The 17,246-nt window shown below is 35.7% G+C and overlaps 2 protein-coding genes across 2 annotated transcripts; both read right to left on the bottom strand.

Moving 5' to 3' along the window:
- Nucleotides 1–4,847: 4,847 nt before the first annotated feature.
- GCK72_011296 (uncharacterized protein) lies at nt 4,848–8,045 on the bottom strand (the record flags this gene model as incomplete). The annotated part of the gene is made up of 6 exons (XM_003094169.2): nt 4,848–4,923; nt 5,817–5,905; nt 6,473–6,522; nt 6,583–6,682; nt 6,732–6,854; nt 7,929–8,045. 6 exons carry the CDS (start codon nt 8,043–8,045, stop codon nt 4,848–4,850), a joined length of 555 nt encoding a protein of 184 aa, XP_003094217.2.
- A 6,628-nt stretch (nt 8,046–14,673) lies between these two features.
- On the bottom strand, nt 14,674–16,600 carry GCK72_011297 (uncharacterized protein; the record flags this gene model as incomplete). The annotated part of the gene is made up of 3 exons (XM_003094154.2): nt 14,674–14,833; nt 15,698–16,477; nt 16,524–16,600. The coding sequence occupies 3 exons, from the start codon at nt 16,598–16,600 to the stop codon at nt 14,674–14,676; spliced, it is 1,017 nt and encodes a 338-aa protein (XP_003094202.2).
- Between the last annotated feature and the right edge of the window lie 646 nt (nt 16,601–17,246).

Genomic DNA, 17,246 nt, shown 5'->3' on the forward strand with positions numbered 1-17,246 from the left:
TCAGCGTGTTGAGAGCTTTCAGAAAAGTATAATCATGCCTATATTTTGTTGAAATTGGGTCCCACCACGAAAACTACAGTACCCCGGTTTAAAGGCGCAGGGGTGTCAAAACCCAAAATTATTCGAACCTATGCATGATTATACTCATTCGAAGCGTCTCGGCGAGCTCATTCTGAAAATATAGGTTCCGAAGAGATGGGACTGAAATTGGCGGAGTTATAACAGGTTGAAAATTGAAGAAAATTTTAAATTTTCGAATATTTTCGAAAATCCATAACTTTCTTCATTTTTGGAGTACAAGGAAGGTTGTAGGATCAAAATGATGATAAAATTTTAGTCCGGTTTTAAAAAATGAACAAATATCTGATAAATAATAAAAAATCAATTGAAAATCCCTTTTAAAAATTCAATTTTTTCAAAAATAACGAAAATTTCAAAATTTAATTTCAAATCATTTTTGGCAAGATTATACTCATTCGAATCGTTTTTACACGCTGATTTCAAATTTTTAAACAAAAAAACCCTAATACCTTATCCCAAAAATGTTACAATAGAAAATTAGGTAAAAAGAAGGATATCAGCTAGCCACTGTCACATTCCATACATCATCTTACTTTTTCTAATCTCATTTTTCTCTTTCTCGAGAAAGAGAGATAAGAGAGAGAGAGAGAGAATAGAAAGAAAGGAATGTGTTGTGATATCAATTCGGAAATGAAATTGGGGTCATGTGTGGTAGAAGGAGAGATGAAGAAGAGAGAGATCGTGTCAATTATCTTTGGTTTCAAATTGGGGAACAAGCGGATAGGAGATTAAGGATATATGTTGAAGGTATGGAAAGAATAAGATAAGAGGGGAATGGTGAATAAGTGTGACTGAATAAAATATTGGAGAGAAATCCAGAAAATGGGAAGAAAGGGAATCTAACTTGGGAAGGTCATGGAGTCAGTCCTCCCAGTCAGCCAAAAATGGAGTTATGGGTCGTGACCTATATCATTCGAAAGCTGAGAAAACGCTGATTCCAAATATATATTCAGTTTTTGCCCTCGAGGCCTGGTATTCAAGAAAAACAAGGTCAAGGTTAGAAAAAATGACAAATTATTGCCTTTTTAACACGGGAAAAAGTGCTTGCAAATTTTTTGCAATTTTAGCGTGTTAAAAATGCAATAATTTGTCCTTTTTTTGACGCTTTGACCCTGTTTTTCTCGAATACCAGGCCTCAAGGGCAAAAACTGAATATGTACTTGGAATCAGCGTTTTCGAAGCTTTCCAATGATGTAGGTCACGACCCATAACAGCAGACCGAGCCCATGACCTTCCCTAGTAAGAACCTTAAAATTGAAGAAAGACGAAGAAAATCAAAATAGAAGAATTATAAAATCCGATGATGAGACCTTTAAAAATTTAAGAAAAACGGCAAATTTTAACAAAATCGCAATACCGTGCAGTAAGATATAAAAATTGGCATTTTTCAGTTGAAAATGACCAAATTTGAAAGATTTTTTCGGTATCCTCTGTTGACCCACAAAGTAAATTATGTATAAACCATACTCGGCAAATGTCGCCAAGTCTAGGCCAAACTCTGCGGCTGTCCAAGTCTAGGCGCAACCTTCCACCAGTCTTGGCCCAACTTTCGGTGATCAGAGCCAATGATAGAGGGTCACCAAGTATTGGCCCAATGTTGGATATTGATTTTCTCTTTGGCAGTCACTCATTTAAATTTATTTTATTTTTCTGTTTTAACCCACTGTTACGAGTTTTCAGTATTTCCCTTGTTACATTTATCATTCCGAACTTTGTTTCGGAGGTATTCATACTTGTATGTTTTGAAACTTCAGAGAAACTCATTCGGGTTCACACCGGAACATCATTTTCAGTGAAGAGGACAAATTGTTCCCAAAAAACGAAAACTCGGATTCGCAAAAGTAGCTGTATTACTCGGTGAGCTATTAACAATTTGTAGTTCCAAAAACTTATAATTGAATTTCTACAGAACCGAGAAAGCTGTCAACTCTGCTGAAGGAATCATACGGAAACAACGGAGGGAAATTTCAAGAACACCGCCAATGGAAAGCTAATAAATGTGAGAATTTATTCTTGAAAGTATGAAATTTTATTCTTGAATTTTAGAGCTCATAATCAATCGGATTTCTGGACAACGTCTACATCACCTATGACATCAACCCCATCATCTTCACCTACATCAGATCCGAAGGAATAATAACTGACTCTTTCGAAATATGTAATTTTTTTGTTTTTAACATGATTGTCCTTTGTTTTTTGTTTTTTTTATATAATAAATTTATGAATTCTAATGAATTATATTTAAGCAAAACAGTAGAAAATCAATAAGAAGCTATTCCAGAGCCTGGACCGCGCTTTCACCAAGCCTCCCACCAGTCTCCCACAAGCCTCCCACAAGTCTTGGCCTTTTACGTAACACTTGTGGGAGATGTGCGCCTAGACTTGTGAGAGGCTCGTCCTAGACTTGGCGACACTTGCCGAGTACAGAACAAAAATAGAACTTCATTTTTGTAGTTGAACACTTTTTTGTACGGATACCCCCTAGCAAGTATAGAGTGATTTTTGAGATGTCCCTTTAAAATGACCGTAACTCTCTTGGGAGTGTCCGTACAAAAAAGTTGTCAACTACAAAAATGAAGCTCTACCTTTGTTCTGTATGGTTTATTCATAACTTACTAGGTGAGACCGGTGGAAATTTCGGTCAGTGTCATGGAAAAGAAAATTTGACTCCGGCGACGTTGATTTTTTCAAACTTTAAAGGACTTTCCAAACATTTTTATTGTTTTGTTTCAATATATTCGATGCTAAACGATAAAAATTGATAGAGAACACAAAAAATGGTAGATGAAAAGTATTAGAAAACTGAAAAAAAACCCAACATTTCCGAATCCAAACTTCTAGAATTCTCAACGGATATTTCATTGGCCAAACTTTCCGCATATACAGTACCGCTCAAAAGTATTTATATTAAGTTTTGCCTTTTTCAGTTGAATATACCCAACTTAGAGAGTGTGTCATAGTAAAACTAACTGTCCCACAAAATAACTTTTTATGGGATCGTATAGACCAAGAATAGGACTCCATTTTTGTAGTTTACAACTTTTTTGTACGGACACTCCCAAGAGAGTTATGGTCATTTTAAGACGACAGTTCAAAAATCGCACTATTTTGCCTTGAAATTGGTCGATTCGAGAGATAAATTACTTTGTCGATACGTAACTTGCTAGGGAGTGTCCGTACAAAAAAGTTGCCAACTACAAAAATGGAGTTTTAGTTTTGGTCTTTTTGACCCCAAAATAAGTTGTTTTGTGGGACAGTTAGTTTTACTATGACACACTCTCCAAGTAGGGTATTTTCCACTGAAAAAGGCAAAACTTAATATACGGTACTGTAGCTCCAGATTTCTCTGACTTTTCAATACCTGCAGACATTTTCGGCAAATACTCATTTACTACCAATTGCTCATTTACTACTTTCACTCTTTTACTACCGTACTGCTTATTTACTACTTCACTTTTCACCATTCTCTTAGGCTTAGGTTTCTTAGAAATTTGGAAAACAATTGACAAATACGATTAATAACCGTTTTCGTCAATTTTTTCCGAATTTCTAAGAAACCAAAGTCTAAGAGAATGGTGAAAATGAATACCAGCATATCGCTCTAAAGTAGTACATAAGTAAAAAGTAGTAAATGAGTAATAGTAGTAAATGAGCAATTGGTAGTAAATGAGCAGGTAGTAAATGAGTATTTGCCAACATTTTTCAAACATTAGATAGATTACCAAAAAGAATTCATTCTAATGTTTTAACCGGTGAACTTCAAAAATTCTTATCAACTATATTACATATTGGATACTCTAACAGCAGATATAAATTGAGTTGGTAGAATGTCACACATTTTCCAAGTTACAGTGTTAAAACAGCAGAACATCACCTTAAAACATACAGTACCGCTCAAAAGTATATTTCCTTTTTCGCAAGTTCTGAAAATCTGGCGTACCTTAGTAGCGTTAATTATGTATAAACCATACAGCTCAAAAAGAGAACTCCATTTTTGAAGTTGACCATTTTTTTGTAGAGACACTATCTTGAAAGTTATAAGTTGTCAAAGTGAAAATCTCCAAAATTTCTCTATTTCAGGGAGTAATGGGTTTCTTCACCTGTAAGTCTCCAGGGAGTGTCCATACGAAAAAATGGTCAACTACAAAAATGATGTTCTATTTTAGCTCTATCCAACCCACAGAAAAATAAGTTTATCATACAATCAGGTGACACCGAAATACACTGTCAAAGTTGGTCATTTTCCACTGAAAAAACCCAAACTTTATACATATACTTTTGAGCGGTACTGTATGAAAGCTCCGGGGGGCGTTTTATATTTGAAGACATTCTTTTAATATTTTGAAACACCTTGTCTGATAATTCCTGATAACCTGAGAATTCAAAAGTAGAGTTCCCTAAAGACAAGAATTTTGAAATCCGGGTAAAAAAGAATGAAAAGAATTCTACGGAATGAAAAGAATTCTACGGAAAACCAAAAGTCTTCAAATTTAGAATTCAATTCTCAAAAAATCGCCAAAAACTTTACTTTTATGGTATTCCGAAAAATGTATATGTAAAGTGTGTCACAATAAATTGAGATTTCAAAAAAGAAGAAGAGACAGAGAGATGACAAATATCAAGTGGTATGGGATATACGATATTCTCTTTTTCCGCCCCTCCGCGCGGAGGGCGGAAAAAGAGAAAAAGGTGTCAAACAGTATACACAGAGAGAGAGAGAGAGGGATAGACAAATAGGAAGGGTAATTAAGTCCGCCGGCGGCCATTTATGTGTTGGATGCCAAGTCCGCTGTCGATGGGACGGCGTCACCGTTGACGTAGAAGAGGTGGATGACACCGGTTCTGGAATTATGAGGTAATTAGGAGTCATTAGGAGTAATTAGGAGGGTAGATGTTTTTGTTTTGAGGAGTCCTGAGAAGAAAAGCGTGCGAAAAAAACGAAAATTCCGGAAATCCCGATATTTTTTCTTTTTTGGAGTTTTGATGATGTGAGGTTGGGTCAATTGGGGAAATTAAGGGTGCCCCTTGACTACAGGTCAGTTGATTTGGAGCATTTTGAGCCTATACCCATTCAGAAATGTCAAAATTGAAAAAGTTACAGATTTTCGAAAAATTTCGAAAATCCAAAATTTTACATTTTTGTTTTCATTGTAACTCACTTAGAATTCCTCAGATTGGGGTGAAATTATTATTTGCGGGTAGATCAGACTGTTAGCTTCAATTTAAGCTAAAAACCGAGGAAAATGGATGGAAATTAAAAAAGTTACAGATTTTCGAAAATTTTCGAAAATATTCGAAAATCTCGAAATTTTGATATTGTTGTAACTTGGCGAATTTGCAAAATTTTAGAGATTTTCAACTTTTTAGAATCAACTTGTCAAGAGCTTTCAGAAAAGTATAATCATGCCCAAATTCGCTTCAAGTTGGGTCACACCACGAAAACTACAGTAACCCTAGTTTAAAGGCGCATAGGACACCGGATTGCAGAAAACTAAGGCATGATTATACTTTTATGAAAGGTCTTGTCATGCTGAATTTAGAAATGTAAGTATCCAAACGATCGGAAAATTTCTGAGTGAGTTACGATAAAAATTAAAAATGTAAAATTTTCGATTTTCGAATTTTTTCGAAAAAACTGTAACTTCCTCAATTTTTGACATTTCTGATTGGTTTTTGGCTTAAAATTCTTCAAATCAACTAATCTGGCTCTAAAAAATAGTCAAGTCTTGACTCACTTTCTCTTTCCACTGCTCACCGCGACAATCTTGCACGGTGTGGTGCCCAACTCGAAGTGGGTGACATTTCCGTTGTCCACAAACTCCCCCTGAAAATTGTCAGGTCTAATTTTAAATGTTATATTTGAATTTGGCTCATTGAGAGCTTTCAGAGAAGTATAATCATGCCTACATTCGGTTCAATTCGGGTCCCACCACGAAAACTACAGTAACCTGAGTTGGGACCCAAATTGCAGCAAACCAAGGCATGATTATACTTTTCTGAAAGCTCTTGACTCGCTGACTCTGAAAATGTACAAATTTTCAAAGTCGGTTGTAAACCTGCCAAATTACAGCGATATCAAAATTTCAGATTTTTTAAAATTTTTCAAAAAATTTCGAAAATCTCTAACTTTTTTATTTTTCATCCAATCTCCCCGATTTTTAGCTTAAATTAAAGCTAACATTTAGATCTATTCGAAAAAATAATCCCGCCCAATCTAAAAAGTTCTGAGTGAGTTACGATAAAAATAAAAATTGTGAAATTTTGGATTTTCGAAAATTTTCGAATTTTTTCGAAAATCTGTAACTCCCTCAATTTTTGACATTTCTAGACGGTTTTTGGCTCAAAATGCTCCAAATCAACCTAAGGAGTACTGTAGCTACAGTATACTCACCGCAGTATCAATGTTCTTGCCGTTCGCCCACACCTCCATTGAGTCCTTGTCTGAAATTTTTTTTTTCCAGATTTTCAGAAAAATTTCAGACTTCTAATAGTATTTCATACCCAAGACGACTCTCCACTCCTGTCCGGCGATTGTGGTTTCCCAGCTCTGGAGCTTCTTATTTTGCTCCTCTTTGAACTTGTTGAATGTCTTTCCGTTGACCTACAAAAGGGGCGGGGCCTAATTTTTATTGATTTTTTTCTGAAATTACCTCCAACGAGTACTCATAGGCAAAAGTGCCAAGAGCCTCGACATTGATGACACACTTCATATCGCCGACTTTAAAATTTTCCTTGCCGACCAACTTGAACATCCAGTCACGACGGAGAATCTCCTGGAAAGTGGACAGGTTTAAAGGCGCATACCGTAGTCTAGGGTAATAATCTTCAGTTTATATAGGTAGTCCGTCTTACTGGCTTTAATTTGAGCCTAAAATCATCCTTGTAACTTGAAAAATAACAAAGTTACAGAGTTTCGAAAATTTTACGAAAATTTTTCGAAAATCTTAAAATTTTGATATTGCTGTAACTTGGAGAATTTACAACCAATTTTTGAGATTTTAAGATTTTCAGAATCAGCTCATCATTAGCTCTCAGAAAAGTATAAACACGCCTATATTCGGTTCAAAGTGGGTCCCACCACGAAAACTACAGTAATCCGGGTTTAAAGGCGCATAGACAGGTCAAAATCCAAAATGTGTTAAACCTAGTCATGATTATACTCATTTGAAAGGTCTCGCCATGCTGAACTTAGAAATTTAAGTTTTATAAAAATCAAATGTAATACAAGGCAGATACTGTAGTTTAAAGATTTATTGGATTTTCGAAAAGTTTCGAAAATCCATAACTTTCTTCATTTGTTGAGTTCAGAGCCGATTTTTGTCACAAAACGTGTAAAATAACATGAATTTACCTAAAAAAATAATTCCACTCTGTTGCTGCATCTAAAACTACAGTACCTCGGGGTTTAAAGGCGCAAAGACATGTCAAAATCAAAAATAAGCCAAACCTAGTCATGATTATACTCATTTGAAAGCTCTCAGCCTCCTAAATTCCGAAACAAAAATTTCCAAGAGATTGGAAAAATTCTGATTGTGTTACGATAAAAATTAAAAATGTAAATTTTTCGATTTTCGAATTTTTTCGAAAATCTGTAACTTCTTCAATTTTTGACATTTCTGAACGGTTTTTGGCTCAAAATGCTCCGAATCAACTAATCTAGCTCTGAAAAATAGACAATAGGTATTAGGGGTACTGTCATCAGTGGAATTACAGTAATCCGACTTTAAAGGCGCATAGACACGTGAAAACTGAAATTTTTCCAAACACAGTCATGATTATACTCATTTGAAAGTTCTCAGCCTCTAGAATTTAGATTTTCCAATTTAAAATAAAAAAACCCCAATTACCTTTCCATCGACACGAATCACCCTCTTTCCAGTCGTCGTTCCATGCTCGAACTCCACTTTATGGACTTGCGCGTGGAGCGGAACGTTCCACGTGGCAACACAGTCACCGTCAGGCATATTGGAGGAAGATGAGGACGACAGGGCGTCTGAAAATTATTATTTTGGACTAAAAATCAAAAAAAAACGGACAGAAAATTAAAAAGTTAAAGATTTTCGAAAATTTTTGAAAATCTCTAAATTTTAATATTGTTGTAACTTGGCGAATTTAGAGCTAATTCTCTATATTTTCAAATTTTCAGAATCAGCTACTCAAGAGCTTTCGGAAAAGTATAATCATGCCTATATTTGGTTCAAAGTGGGTCCTACCACGAAAACTACAGTACCCCCGAGTTTAAAGGCGCATAGGACTCCGGATTGGCGAAAAACCAAGGCATGATTATACTTTTCTGAAAGCTCTCGTCATGCTAAATTTAAAAATATAGAATTCCAAAAGATCAGAGTAATTCTGAGTGAGTTACAATAAAAATTTTAAAAAACGTAAAAATTTGGATTTTCGAAAATTTTCGAAAATCTGTAACTTTCTCAATTTTTGACATTTCAGAATGGTTTTTGGGTGAAAATGCTTCAAATCAACTAATCTAGCTCTAAAACTTGGCAGGGAGGCTGAAAATTATTATTTTAGACTAAAAAAAAACGGAAAGAAATTTTTTTTGATTTTCGAAAATCTCAAAATTTTGATATTGCTGTAACTTGGAGAATTTACAACCAATTTTTGATATTTTGGGATTTTTATAATCAGCTTTACTGAAAAGTGGTCATAAGCCAAGAAAATAAGAAAATTGGAAAAAAATCGAAGGGCTTCAATTCCTCGCCGTCGGGCCGTGACGGTGCCCATGGCAACCGAAAAAGAAATAGTGTGGGGAGTGGAGAGACGCAGAGAAAAAGGGAAAGAGCCCCCAGGGGATGGAGCACACGGCTTCCTCTGGGGAATCGAGAGAGGGGGCGGTGGTGGTGCCCGTGTCAGGTGGAAAATAAAAGGTAAGTAGAGCGGAAATATACTAATGAGCAGGCGGGGGAATTGATGAGAAACTGCTGAAAACAAAAACTGATAAACTAGAAAATCAGTAAATGACAAAAAAACCAAAAAAATTGAAAAAACTGAAAAAATCGGAAGAAAACATTTTCTGAAATTTTTGAAATTTTCAATTCTTACTCGTATTTTAAGACTTTTTCTGTATTCTAGATCACCATCTTCAGAGATTTTTTTGGATTTTTGCCATGTTTTGGATTTCGAGGTCTTCACTTATATTTCAGGGTTCTTACCCAAATTTTAAAGTCGTCTTCGGATTTTGAGGTCTTTCTAGAATTTTGAATTCTTTACCACAAACTTGACTAGTTTTTGAGCTATTTTAGTTGATTTGGAGCAATTTGAGCTAAAAACCATTCAGAAATGTCAAAAATGGAGGAAGTTAGAGATTTTCGAAAATTTTCAAAAACTTCTGTAACTTGGCGGGTTTACAACCAATTTTTGAGATTTTAAAATTTTTAGAATCAGCTCTTTGAGAGCTTTCAGAAAAGTATAATCATGCCTTGGTTTGCTGCAATCCGGGTCCCATGCGCCTTTAAACTCGGGGGGTACTGTAGTTTTCGTGGTGGGACCCAATTTCAACCAGATATAGGCATGATTATACTTTTCTGAAAACTCTCAATGAGGTTATTCTAAACATCTAAAAATCTCAAAAATCGGGTGTAAATTTGCCAAGTTACAGCAATTTCAAAACTATCAAAATTTTGAGATTTTCGAAAATTTTCGAAAATTTGTTAATTTTTGAGCTATTTTTTTGGTTTTTGGCTCGAATTGAAGATAACATTTTGATTCACCCGATTAAATTTAAGACACAAGAATCGGGTAAGTTACGGTACTTTATTGCTTTTTAAAAAACAATTAAAAGTGGAACATCACAGCAAAATAATAGATACTGAAACTTTAATTTCTGAGATTCCCAGCTTCCAGATCCATCCATTTATTCGGTACCTGAAACATTTTTATCATTTAAAACGTTTCTATATTTATTTTTATACGCTTATATGTTCTAAAATTTCATTTCGCACAAAAATTGGCCATTTAACAACGGTTCTAAGTCGTCACCGAATGCAAAATTTGATAAAAAATTCAGAATTTTTCAGAATTTTTCAGACTCACTTCCAGATCTCGCTCTCCTCTCCCTTATATCTGCATCCTGAAGTTCTTGTCCCCTTCGATTTAATTGAACCTTTCCACACAACACAATACCGTAATCCAATACGGTAGCCCCATAGCAAATAATATATAAAAAATGGACAATTAAAATGGGCGGAGTCGAATTTCTCCAGATAATAAAAAAAACAAGGAGCTGAAGTGCCATCCAGATTTCCAGAAGTTTCTTGTACTTAATTGGCCAATTAAGTTCATTGCGGAACTCGAGGAAGTGCTTGGGAGATTGAAGGAAGGTGAGGAAGAAGAGGAGAGAAATTGAGCTGGTCACAATGGAGGAGAACATGAGGGTCTGGAAAAATATTTTTTTTAAAATATTTTGCAGATTTCCAGCTCAATTTTAAGCCGAAAACCAAGAATATAGCTCAAAAATGAACAAAGTTACAGATTTTCGAAAATTTTCGAAAATTTACGAAAATCCAAAACTTTGATACTGTTGTAACTTGGCGAGTTTATACCCGATTTTTGAGATTCTACGATTTTTGAAATCAGCTGGTCGCGAGTTTTCAGAAAAGTATAATCATACCTATATTCAATTCAAATTGGGTCCAACCACGAAAACTACAGTAGCCCACAGGGGATTACTGTAGTTTTCGCGGCGAGACCCAAATCGTTTCAAACCCAGGCATGATTATACTCATTCGAAGCGTCTCGGTGAGCTGAATCTAACTGTGTAAGTTTGGTGGCCGAGTTTTGAAATTCTAGGCCATGGGGAGTGGTTTTTTTTTCATACTTGTCAACCGGGCCGAAACGGGCCGACACGGGCCGGCGCGTAACTCGCGTCAAAATGAATATTATGAGCTCAAAAAAAAACCAAAATGTAGATCTCAACGAGTTCTATGCCCGTGACCTACTACGGGCCGGATGGCTATTCGTTAATATGCCGCGGGCCGGGCTAGAATGGCTTTTTTGGCCATTTTCGCGTTTTTTGGCACTTTTTCCCGGCCCGCAGCACATTAACGAATAGCCATCCGGCCCGTAGTAGGTAACGGAGATAGAACTCGTCGAGATCTACACTTTGGTGTATTTTTCAGCTCATAATATTTATTTTGACGCGAGTTACGCGCCGGCCCGTGTCGGCCCGTTGCGGCCCGGTTGACAAGTATGTTTTTTTTAAAGGCGCATACAGTAGACAAAAATTATTTTCTTTTTTTCTGCTAGCCGCATCTTCACGAATCAATGTGCAGGAAAAATCAAAAAAACTATCATAAATAATGAAAAAGTTACAGATTTTCGAAAAATTTCAAAAAATTTCAGATGGCCGAACTTTTTGTTTTTGTATTTCTAGGCCATGGAAAATGAGCGGATCTACCTTTTTACTATTTGTAGAGCTAGTTTAGTTGATTTGGAGTATTTTTACCCAAAAACCATCCAAAAATGTCAAAAATTGAAAAAGTTACAGATTTTCGAAAATTTTCGAAAATCCAAAAGTTCTCAGTTTTTATTTTTGTTGTAACTCACTCATAATTGCTCTGATCTTTTGGAATTCTATATTTCTGAATTCAGCATAATGAGAGCTTCCAGAAAAGTATAATCTTGACTAGGTTTGCTGCAATCCGGGGTCCTGTGCGGCTTTAAACTCGGGTTACTGTAGTTTTCGTGGTGGGACCCAATTTGAACCGAATATAAGCATGATTATACTTTTCTGAAAGCTCTCGACGAGCTGATTTTGAAAATCTTAAAATTTCAAAAATTGATTGTAAATTCGCCAAGTTACAGCAATATCAAAAGTTTGAGATTTTTGTAAATTTTCGAAAATCTCTAAATTTGTTAATTTTTGAGCTATTTTTTTGGTTTTTGGCTCAAATTGAAACTAAAATTTTGATTCTACCACAAAAAATCAAAAATAATCTCAGCTTACTGTAGTTTTCGTGGTGGGACCCGAAAATCTTCGAAGCTTTCTAACTTTGCTCATTTTCGAGCTATTTTCTTGGTTTTTGGCTTAAAATTGAGGAACTGAAAATCTGAATCTGGAAAAACTCACATTCCCATCATCATCCCTATAAAAATACGGTGTCGCCAGGAAAACCACTCCACAAATAGTGACCACCGTCATCCCAATAACCGTATCCCTCATACATTGTCGGAAATATCGCGGTTTTGAAAATAAAAATTTATCGCATAAAATCGATAAAATTTTCAGAATAAAGCAGATTATACTGGCGGATAGGATGGTAGTAAGGATATTGTGAAAAGTGGCAAGGTGTCTGGGGGATCCGTCATATTTATTGAATCCAATTAGTAAGAAAGCAGGGGTGTAGAGGAAGGAAAAGACAAGGAGGTGGTTGGTGGCGAGCATTTGAAAAAGGGGGACGGATGAAAAGGAGACGGAGGGGAGAAGAAATTAGAAATTAAAATCGATATGGTAATGTGGTGTGTCTTCTGAAGGAGGGGGGGGGAGGCTTAGAATTAGCTGCAGGAACAAAAGAAAAGGGGAGGAAAGGGGAAATATACAATTAAATGGGTTTGTGGCAGAGTTGCATGGAAGTGAAAATTTCTTATCCGGAAGTCGGAAGTCGGAAGTTGGAAGTCGGAAGTTGGAAGTCGGAAGTCGGAAGTTGGAAGTCGGAAATGAAATTACGCCCGGAAGTGGGAATTGGGAAGTTGGAAGTGAAAATTTCTTATCCGGAAGTCGGAAGACGGAAGTCGGAAGTTGGAAGTCGGAAGTCGGAAGCGATTTTCCGTATCCGGAAGTCGGAACTCGGAAGTCGGAAGTGAAAAAACGCCCGGAAGTCGGAAGTTGGAAGTCGGAAATCGGAAGTCGGAAGTCGGAAATGAAATTACGCCCGGAAGTCGGAATTGGGAAGTTGGAAGTGAAAATTTCTTATCCGGAAGTCGGAAGACGGAAGTCGGAAGTCGGAAAATGTGAAAAACAACGAAAATGTGAAAAACATAGAAAAATTAGTGACATGATAAATTTCAAGTTTGATTTTGTCGATTTTTGAGTATATTATCAACAGAAATAAATCGATGTAATTTTTTACAAAAAGAAAAGACCTAAAATTTGAATATCTGGACCAAAAACTAATGAAAAATATTTTTTTTTAAGTTTCGAAAATTTCGGATCCCTCCAACTAGATGATTTTCGCTCCAATCCCAACGAAACTATTATTTTCAAATTCACCGGGACAAGACGGTTCGATTCGAGTATAATCATGAATAGGTTCGGAGTAATTTCACGCCATGCGCCTTTAAACTCCGGGTTACTGTAGTTTTCGTGGTGAGACCCACTTTTTCCAAACCTAGTCATGATTATACTCATTTGAAAGGTCTTGAAACGCAGAGTCAGAATCTAGAAAATTTTTTGAAAATTGGTGGGTGGAGGTGATGACAAGAAAAAATGTTTGGAAATGTTTTTTTTTGAAAGTTTTGCATGTTAAAAAGAGCGCAAAATTCAAAAAAACTGGTTATAAACATTAGGCGGAATTTCCAGAGAAATATTATACAACGTTTTCAAAAAATCTGAAATTTTGTGAAATATCCCAAAAATCTGGCCGGGATCTAGTGAGATTCCCGGAGGGGGGAGGGATTAGAAGGGAGAGCTGCAGAAACAAAAAGAGTATATAATTAAGTGGGTGGGTTGCATGCTCCTTATACATAATTGCAAAGACAATATAAAAACCCTAGAAAAAATAGGTAATACGCATCCAAACTTCAACAGTTTGGCATGGAAAATGAGCAAGAAGATTTCGAATATTTTCGAAAATCTGTAACTTTGTTCATTTTGAAGCTAGAATAATGATTATTAGCTTAAAACAAAGCTTAAATTCTGAATAAACCGCAAAAAATAATGTAGGCTATGATATGCGCCTTTAAATTTGGGTTACTGTAGTTTTCGTGGTGGGAACCTGATTTGTATGAAATCGAAGCATGATTATACTCACTCGAAGCGTCTCGACACGCTGATTCCAAAAATCTTAACTTCAACAATTTGGCATGGAAAATGAGCGAGATATGACTATTCCTATTTTTAGAAAATTTCGAAAATTTCGAAAATCTGTAACTTTGTTCGTTTTGAAGATATAAAATTCATTCTTGGCTTGAAAAGAAGGAACAATCCTTAACAAACAGTGAAAATTGCTCATACTAAATTTAAGCTCATTTAAACCCAGGGATACTGTAGTTTTTGTGGCGGACACTCCTAAAGCAAAATTATACTCATTTGAAGCGTCTCGTCGAGCTGAATTTGAGCATATCAGTTTCAGGAATATTGAGGTTTTTTCATACGTAATACTTTCTGAAGTAACAAAAAAATTATTTCATGAAAAGTTAAAGGTGGCAATGCGATAAAAATTGATTCAGTGAAGTTAAATGATACAGTAAACATTGGCACACAAGTTATATTGACTTGACACCAGAAATTTCAAAATCGGACATTTCGGAACCATTGGATTCCGGCACTAAACGTAATAAATGAATAGTTACACTGACCTAAACCTTGCTTCTCGTTTAGTATCGAATTTTCATGGTTTCGAAACGTCCGAGTATAAATTAGCCAACCAAATCGAATAAATCCACGACCAAGAACGTAACCTGCATTCCATCTCTTTCCATACCCATTTTGATGATTCCGGTGATTCCCTTGGTATTTTTAATTCGGACTCCCCCGTGGATTCTGTATCGAATGAAGTTGGCACTGAAAACATAAATGCTGAAAAATAGAAGAAATCGTTTATTTTTATATCTGAAGTTCTCAAAAACTTAAAAAACAACTTTGATAACCTAAAAAAAACACATTTTCAGAGTTAAAAACACCTTAAAAATAGATTATTAGGACTAAACATGCTCTAAAATTACATCAAAACCCACAAATCCCCAAAAATTATCAAAAATGATTTTAAAAAGTGGAAAAACACGCTCATTTAATAAAACTTACCTATAAACATCTTAAAACTGATTAAGAACACCTACATAACTTTGGAATATCCTTCCATTTTTCGAAAATTCTCTAAAAACACAAAAAATTTGCAAAAACTATGGGAAAACACTATTCTAGTCATAAAAACACTTCAATAATCCATCTTTATGGTCAAAATTAATCTATAAACGCTATAAAACCCATAAAATATTGAAATCTAAAATTTATAAAAATCGTAACTTTGAAATCGTAACCAATCCCTAATTTTTGTCCCAAAACTAATTAATTTTTATGTTTTTAGAATCAGCGTGTCAAGACGCTTCGAATGAGTATAATTATGCCTGGGTTTTGGTGAAATTTGGGTCCCACCACAAAAACTACGGTATGCGCCTTTAAACTATGAAGAGGGGTACTAGTCTTCGTGGTAAGATCCTACTAGGGCAAGATTATACTTATTCGAAGCGTCTCAACAAGCTAAATTCAAATTTTATGATAAAAACTTTGAAAACCAAAATCTCACTAAGAAAACGATCAAAAGCGGGATTCCAGCCTGATTTTATGGATTTTTTTGATGCAAACTTTTCGAAATTTAGATTTGCTTGATCAGCGTGTTAAGACGCTTTGAATGAGTATAATATAATAGATTTTATGACTCACTCTCTAATAATCTCCTCTGGATTGTTTTCCTCTCTAACTGGTGGCGCCACTCCTGCAATCGACATCAAATCATCGAGTCGATCACTTACAATTCTCAACGATTTCAGATTCGGATAGTCGCCGTTCTTCCATTTCTCAAAGTATGCATCCAGATCGGTATTAGTGAAAAATGAATTTGAAAGTGTGATTGACTCACAATCACTCGCTAGCAGTTGTTCCAAATTTATCCAATAAGGACTATCAAATGAAATGGATCTTGGAAACTTCTTAAAAGTATACTGGAAGTCTGGATTCAATTTGGATAACACATCTAGATGCTCAGTTACAGTAAGCTTATCGAGAATCTCTTTGAACCCTTCACCATCCAGATTTCTGGTGGTAACACTCATTTCTCGAATAGTTGACTGTCGTGTCAACACCCAATTAGTCAATTCCACAAGAGAGGAATATGGATAAATGGAACCACTGCTAATTGAGTGAATTGGGCAATTAAATGTGTCGAGAATGTAGTCGACCAATTCCAGAGAAGATCCATTCCAACCGAAACTCGCTTTCTCTGGTTTCTGACTAACTGCCACCAGAAAATCCGCAGTTCTCTGACGGATAAGAATTGGTATTGTGTGAGACGCGGGGAATTCAAAACGGTGGATCGATCTGGAGGTTCCGATTTCGATCTGTTTAGTGTCACTTCCTAGAAACATATATGAAACTTCGAGACTCGAGGTGCCTCCCAATTTTATTAACTTTGACACTCTTCTGGAACACATTGATAGATTCAGTCTGAATATTTTTGATTAGAACATTTAAATAATTAATAAACACTTACAGTTCCAATGGATTCATTATTTTAAGACACTCTTTGAGAGCAACTAACGGGAGACGAAGAAGGCGAAAATCGGGCATTCCGACAGTAATATTGAGAGGATAAATGAATGGAAGGACAGGACGAAAGACACAGTAAATCAATACTAGACAAATTGTGAAAAAGTGACAGATGGGAAAGAAATGACGTATGCGGGAATGAGACTATATGGAGTGTCAGAGCAATTAGGTACATAACCTGTTGAGTAAATTATACAAATAAATGTGTCGATCCATTTCGGCTCGATTTGCAAATTCGAATGAAACAGGAGTTACATTACCGGACAAAAAGGTATCAACATTTGGTTTTTTTCAGTTGAACATTCCCAACATTGAGATTATGCCATAATAACACTAACTGTCGCACAAAATAATGTTTTATGGGATCCAATAGACCAAGTGTAGATCTCCATTTTTGAAGTTGACAACTTTTTTGTACGGACAGACCCTAGCAAGTTACATATCGACAAAGTAATTTCTCCCTCAAATCGACCAATATCAGTGCAAAATAGTGCGATTTTTGAGCTTTCGTCTTAAAATGACCATAACTCTCTAGGGATGGTCCGTACAAAAAAGTTGCCAACTAAGAAAATGAAGCTCTAATTTTGATCTCTATGATTTACTATTTATGTATTTGATTGGTCGATCAGAATTACCATGACACACCCTCAAAGTTGGGCAAAATCAA

Source organism: Caenorhabditis remanei, chromosome III (assembly GCF_010183535.1).
Source record: "Caenorhabditis remanei strain PX506 chromosome III, whole genome shotgun sequence".
NCBI lineage: Eukaryota > Metazoa > Nematoda > Chromadorea > Rhabditida > Rhabditidae > Caenorhabditis > Caenorhabditis remanei.